We start from the raw sequence: 18073 nt of genomic DNA, 5'->3' as shown, positions 1-18073 counted from the left end.
ATAATAATAACCATTTACCCAACAACATTATTCCCTTAAAACAATAGCAATCTTCAGTTGGAATGTCTGGTCATGAGGGTTAATGTTAATGTTAGGTTAAGAGCTAGGTTCACAGCATTTTGCTATTGGAAAATTAATCTTAGCAGTATGTACATACAGAGGCCATATAATATGAAAAATTCGCTCCATGAACAGATTTTCTAATCATGCAAGCATTAATGAAATATAAAATCCATGGTAAGACTAATCAGTTAACTAGTCTGTATGTTTTGGGTATATTTTCGCTTCTCTAAAAGCAAAAATGTCTATAATTAGATGCTTGTTATACACAAGTACACTAGTGTCAGTATAACATATATATTTATACATGCATTTAAAATTGCAGTTATTTTTTCCAATTACATTTCATACTTGTATGATTTTTTTTTACCAAGTGATGTTTCCTGTACAATTAAAATTAGTATATTAATTGTATATGTAGTAAGTTATTGTCATTAATTCCTATCAGCCAAATAATTTTTATAATTTTACTATCAATTAGTATGTAGATAGTAGATAGTTAAATTACTTTAAAATAAAAATAATTTTAATTTGGATTTTTGACCACACAAATACACTATGATTATTATATTTTTGTGCATGCCATATTAAATACCTCATTAAGCATATTTTGAACAAAACAAGACATTACTTTGGCCAAATAAACTCCACTCGGTAAATTTAGATCAGCTAGATTACAAACATTATGATTTAATATAAATAGATGATACAAAAGGCACAGAAATTATTGCCTGTAAATCTACACTAAAGTAATAGTCACATTGTTACATAAAAAAATTCTGCGCCTTATTGATTTGATTATTGTATGTGTATCATTTGTAACAAAAAGCTATGTTATTTAGGAGTGGTCATTTAAGTGAATTATTGAATAATGTTGCTATAAATTTTAATCTAGTCTTGTGAGTGTTTTGGTTTGTTTTAAGATTTAAATAAAAATTGTACTTAAATACTGACAATATTTTTTATTCAATTTGTCCTAGATTTATTAATTATATTATATATCACAGTGTATTATCCATTTTTCTGTTTCCAGTTCTGGGAAAATTATTTCCAACTTCACATTAGGGTTTGCTCATTTCACTTATGTATAAATACTGCTCAATATGTTTTACATTACTTTTTAATTGATTATACCACTGGTAATAAGAGGTTTGCCTATTTATTTCGTCATTATAATTGGAACTTTGTGTATTGTATCCAAATGATGTCTTATCTATGGAAGGTTTAACATTTAAATTACCCTTATGGACATGTTTCGTTTCTTTCTCATCATAATATAACCCATCATCTTCATGTTTGCAAAGAGTTGCCATAAATGCTTGCTTTGCTTGATTGTTTGATGAGCATGATCTTTTATCAGGTTTTACTTTTTTTATGATATGGGATATTCCTTTCTTTGTCGATTCATGTTGATTCATTGTATTTTTGTTCTTATAATGGTTTTTGTATGCAGATTTATGAAATGACTCTGGAAGTTGTGAAATAAAATCATCTGCATCTATATAATTTTCTGTTATGGATATTAAGTGATTATTATTTGATGTTACTCCTTCACTTATTCCATTTATTTCTAATTTCTTTTTGATAGAATTCCCATTTTCGTCAATCATTTTATGGACTAAATTTCCTTTCCAAGCATTTTTGGTGTCTTGCATTATATGCACACTACTATGAGATTCACAATTACTCTTGATTTTATTTGTTTTGTGTGTAATACTGGTTTCAAATTTTTCTTTAAGATTTCTAACATTATTTATATAGTTCCTAAATACCATATTGTCAAAATTCATTTGTTTATACTCTATAGTCTCTTCTTTATTGATATCATTGCTAATATTTTGATAGCTCTGTAGTAAATCTGAGAAAGATTCAATTTTATCACTATCACTTTTATCTATTTTTTTATAAGAAAGGCACAAATCTTCAAAGCTTTCTATTTCTTCAGATTCTTCATTATGTCCTATTATAAACTTCCATAAATTTTCATAATCATGGGTTTCTTCTAGATTCCTATTCACATCATTCAATGTATCACTTATTTTCAATTGAAGATTGTTCTCATTCATACAATGGTCAAAATGTTCACCAGTCCAATAGTTTTCTAAATTAATTGAATTAATTATTGGTTCAAGCATAGCATGGAAATACTTTCTCTCCACTCCTTCACTTACTATGGAAATAGCCATACCAATAGATCCATACCTTCCTGATCTACCAATTCTATGTAAATATGTCTCACATGTATCAGGGGGTTCAAAATTAATAACTAAATCAACATTTTTTGCATCTATACCTCTTGAAACTAAATCAGTTGATATTAAAATTCTACATTTATACTCTTGTAGTGTTTTAAGGGCATCCAACCTTACAACTTGATCTTGTTTGCCATATACAAGTTCTGAAGGCCATTTGGCCTTAGTTAACATTTTATGGAGTTGAGATACCCTGGCTTGGTATTTGCAAAATATTACACATTGCTTAAATTGTGTTTCTGTTAAAATTTTTGTAAGTTCTTCAAATCTTATTTCTGTTTGTCTAACACTGTTGCTATTACTCATAACATAAGTTACTTTGTGGCTCACACCAAGTAAGACATTGCTACTATTTGGACAGACATGTTGTGCATCTTGAACCAATTCATTTATAACATGCATAACAGTTTCAGGATATGTTGCACTACTCATTATGACTTGTTTTTGTTTTGGCAAGGCGGAATGTATGTATTTAATGTCATCTTGGAAGCTTGCCTCCATTAATTTATCTGCCTCATCTAATATAAAGAGACGTATAGCACTTGTTTCTATATGTTTGTCCTGAATTAAATATTTCAAGCGCCCCGGGGTTCCAACAAGTATATGAACATTTTGTTTCAATTTTTCAACATCTTCGTGATATGGAAGTCCTCCTATTACAACTTCTATAGTGAGACCTGTAAAAGTAACAATAATAGAAATTTAATAACCTTTTATTCAAATGAAATTGAAATGACTTAATGGAATATGTTACTGTACCTTCACATTTTGATCCTATCTGTTTGAGAACATCACTTATCTGTACAGCTATTTCCCGTGTTGGAGTTATAATAACAACTTGCAAACCTTTGCTTAAATTAAGTTTTTCTAATGCAATTGTTGAGAAAACAACAGTTTTACCGGTTCCTGATTTAGCTTCCAACAATAAATCTTGAATGAAACAATATTATGTACATTATTTTGTTGCCACATTATTATATCAGAATATGTGAACAGACATAAAAATGGTATATAATAATACATACCTAAACCTAACTTCCCCAAAGGAATACCTAAAAGCTGTATAGGAGAAGGCTTTATAAATCCAGATGTTTGTAACCCAGTTAGAATATTTGGTGATAACATCATTGTGTCAAATGTTGTATCTTCACATATTTGAATATCTTTAGTTCTTTGAACTTCTACGATATTATGAGCCAAGACCATTATGAAAATATATATTCGGTATTTGGAATAAGCATATAGGATATATTTATGTTATTGCTGTTATATTTCACCAATCACTTTAGATTGTTTGAAAGGTTATAATACGAAATACTAGTAAAACTATTTTTTACGTTTATCACATATGCTATAAAAGCGCATGTATGGAAGAAAACCTATTGCTTCACGCTTGGGTATAAGTAATTAACATATTTTATAAGAAACAAAGTTAATATTGTAAGGAAAAATTTGAACAATTTGAATTTCGTACTTGACGTTTGACAATGATCAAAGACTAAAGAGTCGTTTGTATCACAGATTAAGAACTAGTTACTACGTAAAGCATGTATAACGATTGACGAAGTAACTAGTTCGGTCATCTGTGGTCCTATAATCCCGTATTATTATACTACTCTCTGTCTTATTTATAATACTACGGGCACAGACTACAGGTGCACAACGATTTTTCCAAAAATAGTTTATTGACCAAAGACTAAGGAAAATTATAAGAGATAATCCTGAAAACAAATATTGTAATAAGGATAGTAAAATAATTTCAAAAGATCACATTGAATTTTATGTAACTCTAGCTGACCGGCAAACGTTGTTGTGCCTTACTAGTATCCTACTCCTAAATGAAAAATAGATATTGACCAATTCTCAGATCTTGGGTAGGCAAACAAAATCTCATGACAATCCTACTAATATATAAAGCATTTCAATGCTATAAAACTTAAAATTGATTTTAATCCTACTAATATTATAATCCTACTTCCTACCAATGTTATAAATGCGAATTTTTGTAAGGATGTGTTTCGATTTTTATTAGTTTCTGCATGAAACCTGAATGAAATGTTTCGTCTAAAGAGAAGTTTACAACAGATTGATGAAAAAAGGACCTTGGATGGAGAGTCTCCTATAGCATCAAATAATTAATAGTAACTAATAGTCAGTCCACATAGTAATAGGTAGCGGTAATCCGGATAGTGTGGATATAGCTACAGATATTATTCTTCTACATTTGGTCGTATTCTTAATAGGTTAAGTTTGTTTGCGCTAAATAGTTAAAAATAAATAATTTAAAAAATTAACAGACTTCAAAACCACCCAAAAGCAATAATAAATTCATATAATTACCATAAGTGCCACTATCTATTTGAAGTAGGTGCCAGTCAAGTTAATAATAACACAGATAACATAATATGTACTATAATAATACCATTCTATCATACCATACTATCTAAGTATGTGTATTATATACCATATTTTGACTGCATAAGAATACTTGGCTTGGTTGGCACCGACTTCAAACAGACGAGTGGGTAGTGGTAATTATTATCTATTGTCAGTATATATACAATCGCAGAAATTCTCACACACATATTCACTCCATTACTATTTGGTACAGATTATTGGGTAATTATTTATGTTATCATACTGTCTCATTTTTTTTCATTTTTTTTTTCTGTTTTTGTTTCTTGTAATAATAAGATCACTTTTCTCCAAGTATAACGTAGACACCTAAACTTATGTTACCCTCTATTTGTTTGATATCCGCGCGGGGGGCTGGTGACCTGTACCTCAGACTTCTATGTAGTCTACTTCAGGCACCAGTCTCTCACAACGTTATCCTTTCTCTTTTCTGTATTTTTAAGTTTTTGTTATGGACTAATGTTGTGAGAACTAAATAAAGATGATTTTTATTATTATATTATTATTATTATTGTAAAACTTATATGTTTCACGTTTTATTGTAAGTGTTTCTCTTAATTTTACAAATACAATAATAAAACACTTTTTATTAATTTCACTTTTTATGACTTCACTTTTTAATGTTAACAGACTATATAAGTTTTATTTTGTCTGTGCCTCATTCTTATTTCTAAACGGATTCTTGAGAAATGGCGAAATAGGGCTCTTGAAATACCTATTTTGCGTTCGATAAATTAACTATTCTAAAAGATATGCAATGTTAATAACTATCTTTTACCTTACAAACTGTATTCCATTAAGAGATATTATTGGACTTTAGTGACATTAACCAATTATATATCAATATTTATTTCAGTGTTAAGATTTCTCTATGAATAGTTTCGAAAATATATATTTATCCACGTAAGTATTTATATTTATGAAAGTTATCAATTTCCTAATAACCAAACAATTTCCTATTAGAACATTTCATAATTTCAGTAGTTTATTCTTATTCTGTTATATATATTAATTCATAAATCATTGTTATTGAATTATTGTAAACATAGGTAGGTATGATCATAGCTTAGAGGTTTTTTAAAGCTGATTAATATTATAAATAGCGATTTTGCGAACATTAGACATGTAATAATATGGATATTACGGTTACAGAGGAAATGAATATGAATAACTGCGGCGGAATTGTAGGGGGAGGAGCTGGTACATATGATGCAAAAATTGCTGGATTATACGACTTATTGGATACTCTAGGTTCGGGACACTTTGCCGTCGTAAAATTAGCCCGTCACGTATTTACGGGCGAAAAAGTTGCTGTAAAAGTGATCGATAAAAGTAAATTGGACGATGTTTCTAAATCACATTTATTTCAAGAGGTAATGAACTGTTAAAATGGAAAAATATAAATTTTAATTAGTTAATTTTCAAGGATTTGGACTGTCAAATATTACTGTTAAAATATCTGGCCATAATTAATTATTTGTAAAACTAATTTTCAAGCAATATTTACTGTTTATCCAACCTTTATAGGTCCGCTGTATGAAGTTAGTCCAGCATCCAAATGTTGTAAGGCTCTATGAAGTAATTGACACTCAAACGAAGCTGTATTTGATATTAGAGTTGGGTGATGGTGGTGATTTATATGACTACATTATGAGACATGAATCTGGTCTTTCAGAATCTCTAGCTCGGGATTACTTTCGACAGATAGTCAGAGCCATCTCATATTGCCACAGGTACTATTTTTGAGACATCTAGCTCTACATATATTTGTTTTAATATTAGTATTTACTGATTGATATTTTTTTCAGGTTACATGTTGTGCATCGGGATTTAAAGCCTGAAAATGTAGTCTTTTTTGAAAAATTAGGTGTAGTAAAATTGACTGATTTTGGTTTTAGTAATAAGTTTTGTCCTGGACAAAAATTAGAAACATCTTGTGGATCTCTGGCATATTCTGCCCCAGAAATATTATTAGGTGATTCATATGATGCTCCAGCTGTAGATGTTTGGTCTCTTGGTGTTATACTTTATATGTTAGTGTGTGGTCGAGCACCATTTCAAGAAGTCAACGACAGTGAAACATTAACTATGATAATGGACTGTAAATATACTATCCCACCACATATTTCAAATTCTTGTAAAAGGTGAGTACATACTCTTCATTTCGATAATATTTGCAGAAAATGTACTCATTGATAAGTTTTTTCCCACAGATTGATCGGAAGAATGTTAGTAAGAGAGCCTGAAAAGCGTGCTACTTTATCAGAAATTGCTACTGATCCCTGGGTAACAGCTGGGGAAGGGGTGACTGTTGAAGACTTTGACACACCTCTAGTGACTAAACAAGATCTGACTGATGAAGATCGACAGACCATCATTCAAATCATGGTTGATGGTGACATAGCTTCTAAAGAAAGAATTTTGGAGGAACTAGAAAAAAGTGAATACAACCATATTACAGCAACATATTATTTATTGGCTGAAAGACAACTCAGATCCAAGAGGTAATTTTCTTATAGATTTACTATAATCCATTTCTAAAACAGTTTAAGGTAATCATAATAATAAAAAATAATATCCTACTAATATTATAAATGCAAAAGTTTGTAAGGATGTGTGTGTGTTTGTTGCTTTTTCACACAAAAACTACTGAACCGATTACAATGATTTTGGTACATAGATAGCTGAACAACTGGAATTACATATAAGCAACTTTTTATCCCATATTCCTACAGGATACAGACTTACGCAGGTGAAACCGTGGGGTGCAGATAGTACACCATAATTCCATTTCCATACTTATTAAAATAACTTGCAACTGTTTTCAAATACATAAATACTTTTTTAAAATATATTTAGTAATTGATGTAATACATTTTTTTGTTCAAACAGACAAGAGGGTCGTGCTCAGTTGCGACGGCCGGAAGCACTGGGTGTGTCCCGTGGGCGCGGGCTGTTGGCGCCGCCGCAGTTGCCCGAAGCGCCACGCACTCCGCAGGACATACCGCCGGTATAGTATAACTTTACATACACTACATTACATTTTAACATTATAGGTAACTTTACATTATAATATATTAATAATTGTTTTTAGTTGTATCCAGTTAAATTCTATATACATTATTCATGCAATTTTACGTCAATAATTTTCAATCAATAATATCAAAGTGTATAAATTGTAAGATTTTGAGCAAAAATATTTTGTACATTTTTTGTTGTTACTTATGTGCTCTTTGCTCTATCATCTATCTATCATCTCTATCATAGTTCTTTAATAAATGTGTGTCCTATTTGCATTTGTTTCTTTCATTTCTTACTAACATGTCTGTTCATTAATTATTGCATGATTATATGGCTATCAGATAAAAGTTATTAATGTGCGAGTGCTGCTCCCGGGTCCTCATCATTAATTGAACCGCATTTTATTCTAGATAATAAATTGCCGCAGTTATCAAAAATAGCATTTCAGGCGCAGGTAATCGTGCCGATATTGTGTACCTTAGGCACTTTTTGTTTATTTGTCGGTGGTTTACCCTCCCAAAAGAAGTTTTACTTAGAGGTTTTTTGTGTGTATCCAGCGCTCGCGCAAGTGCAGTATAGTGCGCGAGGAGGAGGACGACGAGGAGGGGTCGGCGTCGGGCGCGGCGCGCGCGCAGGACTCGCGCCGCGGCTCGCGCTCCGAGGGCCGCCTGCACCTCGCCCGCCCCGCCCGCCCCGCCCAGCTGGCCGATAACCTTACTAAGGTGATATGCCGCTTTCTCTTGCTGAGTTTGACCTATACTTATAATTAAAAGCTGAAATGTTTGTATGTTCGAACGCGCTAATCTCAGCAACCAGTGGACCGGTTTCAAATAATCTTGCATCATTCGATGTGTACATGATCCATGATCCCGGAGTGCAAAACGGGAGAAGCAGAGACGAAACACTAGTGTAATGTATATCAAATGTGTTTCTAAATTTAAAGGCTTTAATTGAACTTTAAAGTAATGCAAAGTAATATGGGAGTAAAGTTAAAGCAAATTATTAAAAATGGAAAGACTTATTTATTGAAGAGATATGAATCTATCATTATTAATAATGCTATTATTTAATAGGTTTTAATAAAATGATAGGCATTAATTTTTTTGTGAGTCATATTGGTAATCGTCGCGAGAAAATTATCAAGTTTGCAGCATATAAAAATAGCAAAATGTCATTGTATACTTAAGAAGTTTATTTCTGTTTGAAGGGGAAACGCCTCATAATAGATTCTAGCATTCGCCTACCGCGGCCTCGCTCTCCACTTTGATAGGCATTGCTGTCTTTTCAATACATATGCGATAAAAGATGGAATGAAATACTTTCTGTGGTCACAATATCAATAAATAGAAAGATATAGTGCTTCTTTTTTAATTGTCTATTTAATATGCATACCGATCGAAACATAGCTTAACGAAATTTTTGCTTGCTGATTAATCGCAATATCTTTCTGATCATGTAATTATTTTACAAGTTGAATCTTCATTTCATGAAATCATAATAAGCTACCTTTAATTTTTACCAAGATTATTGCCGAAGCAAAGATCGCTGACAGATTTGTTTTTATTGCACACAAAAGCTTTTAAGTTTACCCAATGAATAAAAAAAATTATTTTTTAAATTACCACTTACAATTTTTAAAACTTATCTTTTTTAAATCCCTTAAGGTTAATCTGGACGACAGCGCGAAAACCGTAAGATTGAGCATAGCGCAAGCGGATGTGGCGCTAACGGTGCAGACGAGCACGCGCGCCCCTCCCGCGCCGCCGCCCGCGCGCCGGCAGCGCCTCGAATGCCGCCGCCGACGCCCAAGAGCTGGCTCTTGCTCCTCTTCCGATCTCTCGGACGACGACTCGGAGAAGAAAAAACGGGCCCCCGAGCATGTTGAGCCGCCCGTAGAGAGACCGAGGCGGGACTCGCACGACGACTCCAGCGACAGTCAGGAGAGGGGGGCGGGCGCTCGCGGGAGCAGGCCCGCGTCGCGGCCGCCGGCTAATGCTGCGCCTACTGGTGAGATTCAAAAATACTTCTAATTTATGAGATTTAATCATATTTCATTCATAAAAAAGTGTGATTCAAAAAGAGATAAGAGGCAAAAATATTATAATTCGAACTAAAAACAATATGTAACGGATTCATTGTTACATCATTATAATTTTTTTTTCCTCCTACTTTAGGCCGTAATATACAATGATACATTATAAAAGCTTCATTTTATGTATCGTTGAAATTTTTGTGAATATGTTTTATTATGTACAGGTGGTGGCGGCACAACGGACTCCGGCGGGACGGGCGGCGGCGGCGGCGCGGGCGGCGGGGCGGGGGACGCGCGGGGCGCGGGCGGCGGGGCGGGCTCGGGCGGCCGCCGGCGCCGCGCTGCGCGCAACGAGAGCCGCCTCAGAGAGTCGCGGAGCCTTAACCGGATCGCTGAGGTACGCCGTCTACCCGCTTTTGCATAATATGATCGTTGCTTCTTTATACTAAAACAATAATGCTTATGGTGGTTATGGTTCGGTAGATGGGTGTTACGTCTATTTTAACTGTAAGTATAATAGTCGACTTATTTAAAAAGGGTTTTCCACAACATGGATAAATTTAATCAAATTATTATTACATAAACAACAAGCTGCTTGTTCTAGCTTTGCCTGGTCAGGTTTTTGAGAAAAAAGAAGATAGCCGGGCGAAAGAACTATTAAATGTTAAGCGTTTCATATATCTCGAAGCCTTTATATTTTTAAAATAATTCTCCGCTAAACCTCTGATTAAGATCATATAAAAATAACACAAAATGTATTATAAATACGAATTATTCAGGTGGAAGAAGCGACAGCGGCACGATGGGGTGGAGCCGGTTTCGTAGCGTTGTGCGGGCGGCCCTTCCTGCGGCTGCTGGCGGCTGCGCGCCCCGCGCCCTCCGCGCGCCGCCTGCATGGCCTCTGCTAATGACCCAGACTTCACTACACAAACCATAAACCACAGACTAACTCTCCTCTATCCTCTATTGACCCGTGCGCCAAACGCCCGCTGCACTTCCACAGATTAAACCAAGCCTTTCACGATTTCAGCACAGTTGAAAACTATTCTATGTTGTATTGCCTGCACGCGTAATATATGTGGTTTAGTAATCTTGTATTCTGATAAGAATAGTATTGTTCAAGTGCACCTAAGGTAAGCAACGTAGATGTCGTGAAGTAACAACTCTCAGTAGTGACAAGTGATGATAGTACATTTAAAACCTAATTGGCTAATATCACTTCGCTGTTTGTAACTAATGCCTTGTTTATTTCTCCAATAGCGGTAGTGGAGAGTTGTATGCAACGCAATATTTCAGAAAAATTCTAGTTGGATTTTCATTGTGAGAGAGATTGGTACATGAAAACCGCTCACAAAAATAAGGTTTATATTGCTATGAACAAATTTCTTTACGATATGTTTTAAATTTTACAAATTTTTGTCCATTACACGTAAAGGACGTAAAGGACGAAAGTAATAATCTGGACGCCGTCATCCGACCGTCGTGATCATATTGAAACGTTTTGTCACATGCGTTCCGGATTTTTTGTTATACATAATTGCGAAATGTATATTATATAGAAAGTAATTAAACAAAGGCATAAATAAATATATACGTAAATACAGAAGTCCTTTGTAATTTTCTATATTTTCTAGTGGATGAAATATAAAAATGTAAGGAGTCATAAAAAGTATCAAAAACAAGGAAATTTTAATATTATGCATATATTTATAAGAAAAACAAAAAGTAGACCGTATTTCAAATATGACGTTATTGAAGTAGAAGATATTATTAATATTCGAATATATTGGTGTTTCGCGATGCCCCATCGACGATGCAATAAAGCTTCGTGCGCAATAAAATTATACTAATTAGCGAGTGTGTGCATGGCTGCCATACAAATACAAATTGGTTGTCGTGTGATATAGCAATCCTAAACATAATGTTCCTACGATTGAGTCTCTGCTTCGGTTTATTTATTTTCAACCTTGCAGTCAATTGCAAGCGATGTCGGTTGCTATACTCCCGTCGTGCTATAAAAGAGCTGAGACGATAGGAAGATTTCAACAAAAATACCTTTTCTAATATCGAATTTCTATACATTATTTTATACAAATTACAAAGAGTTTTAGAAACATTTAAATAAGGCGTCGCTTACGAATTTTGTATTAAATTTGGAGATGATTTTCATTTTATAGGCGGCATTTGCATTTCGTCTTACATCCATGTATTAGACACGATACATCGATGACTCAACACTATGAATGAAAAATAGATTAGTTCAACAGGGTTTATTAAAGATTTGGTATTTAATGTGAAATAAACGCTGTAGCTATTCCAGTAATATTTGTCATATTTAATTACATTTACTCAGCACCTTGAAACACACCTTTTACCATAGTGTTACTTATACAATGTGTTATAGATTTGCATACATTAGGAAAAGTAATCATTATAATTATTAGAATTAACGTTTTTCATTAAGCTTATCTGATTGTATTTTGCCATAATTGCATTTTTGAGTACCTATAAATAGAAATAAACAAGCACATTTTTTTCTCAAATAACATTTAACTGTAAAGCATTTTCTGGTTCATTAAAGATACTGTACTGCACTTTATTTATTTCAGTAATTGTTGTTGTGGTTTTTTGGTGCTAATAATATTTTTTGTACAAAATGTTTGATGAAATTTTTCATATTTTGTTTATTAATTTCAAAAGCACTAGCAACGTATTCAAAAAATTCGTGTGTTTGACTTGGATGTATATAAAATCATAGAATCATAATATATAGAGGAATTATTTCAGTAATTATGACAGCAAAACGAGCATATTTAAATAACTCCTCTGTGCATCTCCGATCTTTTACTTCCAACGTTGCCTGTTGAAGTTATAGATGCATTGCTGGGGGTAATTTGCCCAATAACATAGAGTTAAGTCGTAGACCTTTGTCCGCATTTGTTATCGCAAATATTTTCTCATGATACAATAATCACTGTAGATATGTTTTTCTTATTTGTTACACTTAGGTAATCACGTAGTGTAACAGCCAAAAGTTTATTAGTAGTCTGCGTAAACACAGACACGTATTTGTTAAAAATTTCATTTAATATTAATTGTAATTAAATATTGTTGATCAAGTTAAATGTTGTGTATTAAGATATTTATGTACATATATTTTTTAATTGTTGTAAATAAATAGTCTATTTTAAATTTTATATTAATTAATACTTAAGTTGACACTGAAATTTTAAGTTTATTTCGCGCATGAGTTGTTTATTTAACGTTGTGAAAAATTTATTTGGTTCGATGCTCTTCCTTCCCCAACAGTACTCACAAGACCAAAGAATACTAAATATAATAATAGTTTGTAAAATGTTATATCTTGTGCCAATGCAATTTTTGTAGCTTTTTGTACAAAATCTGCTATTTCATACGTATATTTTAAAGTACACATAATTGCTACCGTTATATTATCTTGGAATATTTGTAACGTGTTTCAAGTTTAACACTTATTAAATGTAAAGTTTCGTTCTTGCATCATTTCTGATTATATTTCATAAAAATGAGAGTTATTCTATGATTGATTATATTGTGGTCGTTTATATTAATAGAATTTAGAATAGTTGACCTTATATTCAACTTAGAATATTTGATTTTTTATTTAACTTCTGAGTGTTAACATGGAAACTAATTTGAAGATAAATTATTACACTGGTTGATTTCATGTTAGACTTAGGTTTAAATCTGAACTTCAAAAGTTGTTCCTTATACTTTAAACCACATCCAACGACACAATTAAATGTTTTACATGTGATCACCGCCGTTGACCGCCTCCTTGGTACAGTGGTTAACGCGTGAGCGTAGAACTGAGGGGTCCTGGGTTCAATTCCCGGTGGGGACACACAAAAAAAAATGTCTCGGTCTGGCAGGACACAGAAGGCTGATCACCTACTTGTCCCTTAAGAAAATCGATCAGTGAAACGGATGTACATCATCTGCCCCATACCCTACTAGGGGACACGGGACTTCACTACTACATGTGATCACCAGTCAAGCTGAAAATTTCTTCATTATTTTATCGCCGATTTTTATGTAGGTACCTTCCGTATTGCAGTTCAGCAGATGTCGAATAAAACATTTTGAAGAAGCATAAAAGTAAAATTAACGTAGCTAATTCAGATTGAAACTTTTTCAATACCTCGTGGATTATCTTATTAATGGTCGGATTTTCCTACATATACTCGGTGTTTAAGCTAAGGTGAACCATTATGACTATGAAATAAAATTTATTGCTTTGATTTTTATTCATGTTATTAAAAACTGAAATCGTTTTTATAACTTTCACTGCAGGGAATGCGTGTAGGTGTACTGTAAGCAATAATTAATTTTAATATTAAATTTCTTTTGATTATTGGATGAAGCTAAATAGTTTTATCTACCTTAAGAATCGTGTACTCGTTTCGTAATCGTTTATCCTTAGGAATATAGAGAGTTATTAAGGTCCATAACATTTTTTACACAAATTTGATATTATAATCGTATAAATTGAAATTAGAGGTACCTACGATTTGATATTTCAAAAAAAGAGGACGTATTTTTTGTGTTTGTTCGCACCTTTTAACTAAGTGAACCGATTTTTATGTTTCTTTTTTTTTTCATATGAAAGCTGATGCCTCCTATATGGTCCTAATTATATTTGTTATATTTCTGACAATTCGAAATCGGTTTCGGTTTTTGGTAAACATAATTATCGTACCTACTTTTCCTTTAAATAATTACGAGCAAATTTTCGATTTACTTAGTTGTAATGTTATAACAAACTTTCATACATTGAAGCTACAATTTGACCTAATAGCATCTGGCGTTCAGCGTCGTTCCAAGCGAGCAGGATCGCGCGGGACGCGGATCGCGATTCGCTAGAATGTCTCAGCTAACTTGTATTGACGTTGCTTTCTTTTTGTGATTTTTGATTTCGCATTTGAGATTTTTATTTAATTAATCCTCTATTTTCGACTAGTTTTCACATCAAAAGACATGTTTACTTGTTTTGATATCAAAAATAATGATGCTCGGGCTTTTTCTCTGGAAACTGCTAAGCGATCGAGCTAATCGCGCATATTCACGCCCGCGCGGTGTTCGTTGTCTCGAATACTCTCATTATACGTAGACTTTATAATTGAGAATAACTAACGTTTTAATTATATGCAATAACGACTATGACTTGTACATTATATCCTGTGAAATAGTTTTGTAGTGTTATTTTACATATAATGTAATCCTTTGATTTGTATCCAGGTGTACTACCTATTTAATATTATGTTACATACTAATTAATGTATTTTTTACTCTTGTGCTATATCCATCCATTATAAATTTACTATTTATAAATATTTAGATTTCAGCAAATAGCTGTGATAGTCATTTTTGTATAACTTTATATTTATCATTATGAGTATTCACTTTCAGGTGCAATAAGTATATATGGAATATGAATAAGAGCTTTGTAATACGATAAAATTGTATTATCGTTTAAGATTTTTACTTAGATATTTTCCATTATCAAAAGTGTCCACTTGGACTGTCACACGAAATTAAATACATTTGTAGTTGGGAATGCTCATAGATGGTTTTACAAAATTCTTATAAATGTGTACCTGTTAGTTGTAGTTTTAATATTTTAAATACTGATGTAATACAGTTTTGCATTTTCTTACTAGTATGGACTACAATATCGACGAACTATGGCGTATAATCCTTAAAAAATTTTACATTTTAAAGCCTTACTCTTTATTGGACAAAAATACCTTGGAAATAGTAGAGGTTATGTTGACAATTAAATTATATTTGTTTCATGTTGTGTAGAAAATACAGAAATACTTATTTATATTACAATTTAAGTTTCCTACATTAAGTTAATGGTACATGCCCGGAAGTAGTTGATAATTATTATAAAATATTCTGTAGCGGCTTTTAATCATATTTAATTTTGTCAATTAAAAGGCAACACATTTGTGTTATGTATATATTTCACAAAAATCACCAAGTGAGAATTGTTATAATAATTCTATGAAATAACGTAAACTTGGGACTCTTTGTGCATTACTTGGTCATTATTATTAGTAAGTACTCTTTTGCAAACTTATTTATCGTTTATAATTATTTCACTATCGAGTGTTATATTTTGGACAAACAATTGTATCATATTATGTAGTTAATTATATTTTTCTAATTAGTTTGAATGTATGTCTTAAAATATTCTGTGTCTTAATAAATGTATTAAATGTGGACTGCTTTTTTTAAAACCTGGGTATGAGAATTGGAAAAAACTATTAGAATTAAAATGAAAACAAGCATCGTGACAGTATTATTTGATTTATTTACCTTTGCTAGTTATACATTGGTAAAAATATTAAGGCTATGAAACAATTTGACTTAGCATTTGGTTTTAACAGTAAATCCATGCAGAGGGAACTTGGGAACTACCACATCTTGACAAGCTTAGTGCTAAATGCAATCATATTGACCACTGCATCATTTGCACATTTATATTTGAAAACACAGATTCTAATGCGAAGCCCTTTGTTTAATCAATAGTACTCTTACCTTATGTGTCTAAAGAATAAAAATTTCCTAAAATATTTTACAGTGATTTTTAAATATTCAATAACCCTTAATTTTACATGAAGTAGAAAATGAAAATTTTATGCCTATCATATAAAACATAGTTGATGTAACAGTGTTTGTGAATGCACTGAATATGAATCTTGTTATAAGTACAGGCATTTGAAATCAAGAACAAAGATAAAACTAACTCTTAATTATACAAAAAGCAAGTTTGACTTTTCAAAGGCCACAATAATTTAGGTAATGTAAGACATAAATGGGTGTTACTCTACAGCAATTGTAGAGCTTATTATAGTGTTCTTAAGAGTTACATAATATTTACCCAATCTACTAACATCAATATATATTTATATATATTAATAGTATAATACATTAACCCATTAAATGCAACATGGAAGTTATGACACTAAACTTGAAGAAAAAAAATGAGTAAAATTAACTTATGCTAATTATGAATAAAGATCAATAATAATTTTTTAAAATTGAAGAAATAGAGTTTAGGATAAATTACAAAGGTACACAGCAGAGTATACAGTAGATTGGGTTGCTCAGTAATTAAAAGGAAACTTTAAAAAGTGCTTCCCTCTGGTGGCTGTGAAAGCTTCATATTTTCCTTCAGTGTCATGAGACGTCTCAGCTCTTGTAGAACAGTCTTGATTGTATAATCACGCTGCCATCTAGCAAGAATTGGAACTTGTCTATTATCAACCTAAAAGAGAAGAAACTTTGTTATTAACACATCACTGTATACTGAATTAATTAATATTTAGACATTATTTAAGTACTCACAAGTCCAGTCTGACTGTTGACACAATTCATGTTGATTCTAGACATAAATCGCGCTGTAGGTGGCTCATCAGGATATCTAGTTCCACATTCAATTTTAAGTGAATACATTCTATTTTCATATGGAGTCTGGAAAAAAAAAACGTTTTAGCAAATACATTCATTTATATAAAGTAAATATTTTTTTACTCTTAAACATGATTTATTTACGTGTTGGTGATTCCATAAAATTAAAATAAGCCAAAAATTATAAAAGAATTAACTATATAAGATTGCAATCAACACATGTTCAGAGTTACCCTAGGTGGCCCAATTATCATCCCAGTCCAGTGAGTCAAGGTCATATCGTCATCGCTCTCGAGACCCCAAGATATTGTGCCATCGCCCACTCCCTTCTGACCTTGCTCAAGTTCTTCTAGAAGACGAAAATTTCTCGGCACAACTGGAAACGAATAAAAATAATGAAAATTAAAATTACAATTCAAATGATGCGCAATGTTCTCAAAACTCAATAAAAAGTAGTTTAATAATACCAAGCGCAAAACTTACCAACGCCTGATGACGGATTCGCCATGATCACTAGTTCCCGGCGCTTACAAGCTACTGAAACGTAATTTACTGCACAATAAATTATATCGCTAATAATATGTTTTACATTAGAAAGCTGACTGTTTATTGTGCATCAATAAACGAGATTTAATTTCATTTAAATAAAAAATCGAACTGCTCAATGAGCAGGTTAGCGATTTTTTATGCTGACTTTGACAAATGTCAAAAACTTTTCTATCTCATTCTCCATTCTCATTTCCATAGGCTCAATTCCCATTATCTAATTTAGTTAGGTACTTACCTATAAATATTTAAAAAATGTTTGAAGATATATGCACTTCATACACTTTAC

The 18073-nt window shown here is 32.2% G+C and overlaps 3 protein-coding genes across 3 annotated transcripts; 1 reads left to right on the top strand and 2 right to left on the bottom strand.

The window, feature by feature from the left end:
• Positions 1 to 366: 366 nt before the first annotated feature.
• On the bottom strand, positions 367 to 3796 carry LOC119840754 (probable ATP-dependent RNA helicase DDX20). Its single transcript, XM_038367487.1, has 3 exons — positions 3338 to 3796; positions 3072 to 3242; positions 367 to 2989 (listed from the first exon to the last, which is right to left on the bottom strand). The coding sequence occupies exons 1-3, from the start codon at positions 3516 to 3518 to the stop codon at positions 1122 to 1124; spliced, it is 2220 nt and encodes a 739-aa protein (XP_038223415.1). The 5' UTR covers positions 3519 to 3796; the 3' UTR covers positions 367 to 1121.
• Positions 3797 to 5413: 1617 nt separating this feature from the next.
• LOC119840648 (SNF-related serine/threonine-protein kinase-like) lies at positions 5414 to 13678 on the top strand. The gene is made up of 10 exons (XM_038367340.1): positions 5414 to 5630; positions 5880 to 6100; positions 6255 to 6460; positions 6536 to 6871; positions 6941 to 7231; positions 7620 to 7737; positions 8306 to 8470; positions 9413 to 9755; positions 10005 to 10177; positions 10560 to 13678. The coding sequence occupies exons 2-10, from the start codon at positions 5885 to 5887 to the stop codon at positions 10686 to 10688; spliced, it is 1977 nt and encodes a 658-aa protein (XP_038223268.1). The 5' UTR covers positions 5414 to 5630; positions 5880 to 5884; the 3' UTR covers positions 10689 to 13678.
• Positions 13679 to 16117: 2439 nt separating this feature from the next.
• On the bottom strand, positions 16118 to 17944 carry LOC119840649 (ubiquitin-conjugating enzyme E2 variant 2). The gene is made up of 4 exons (XM_038367341.1): positions 17722 to 17944; positions 17472 to 17614; positions 17176 to 17301; positions 16118 to 17095 (listed from the first exon to the last, which is right to left on the bottom strand). Exons 1-4 carry the CDS (start codon positions 17744 to 17746, stop codon positions 16955 to 16957), a joined length of 435 nt encoding a protein of 144 aa, XP_038223269.1. The 5' UTR covers positions 17747 to 17944; the 3' UTR covers positions 16118 to 16954.
• Positions 17945 to 18073: the final 129 nt, after the last annotated feature.

This window comes from Zerene cesonia, chromosome 7, assembly GCF_012273895.1.
Source record: "Zerene cesonia ecotype Mississippi chromosome 7, Zerene_cesonia_1.1, whole genome shotgun sequence".
Taxonomy (NCBI): Eukaryota; Metazoa; Arthropoda; class Insecta; order Lepidoptera; family Pieridae; genus Zerene; species Zerene cesonia.
Note: the sequence above shows the minus strand (reverse complement) of the source record. Positions and strands in the feature narration are given on the sequence as shown.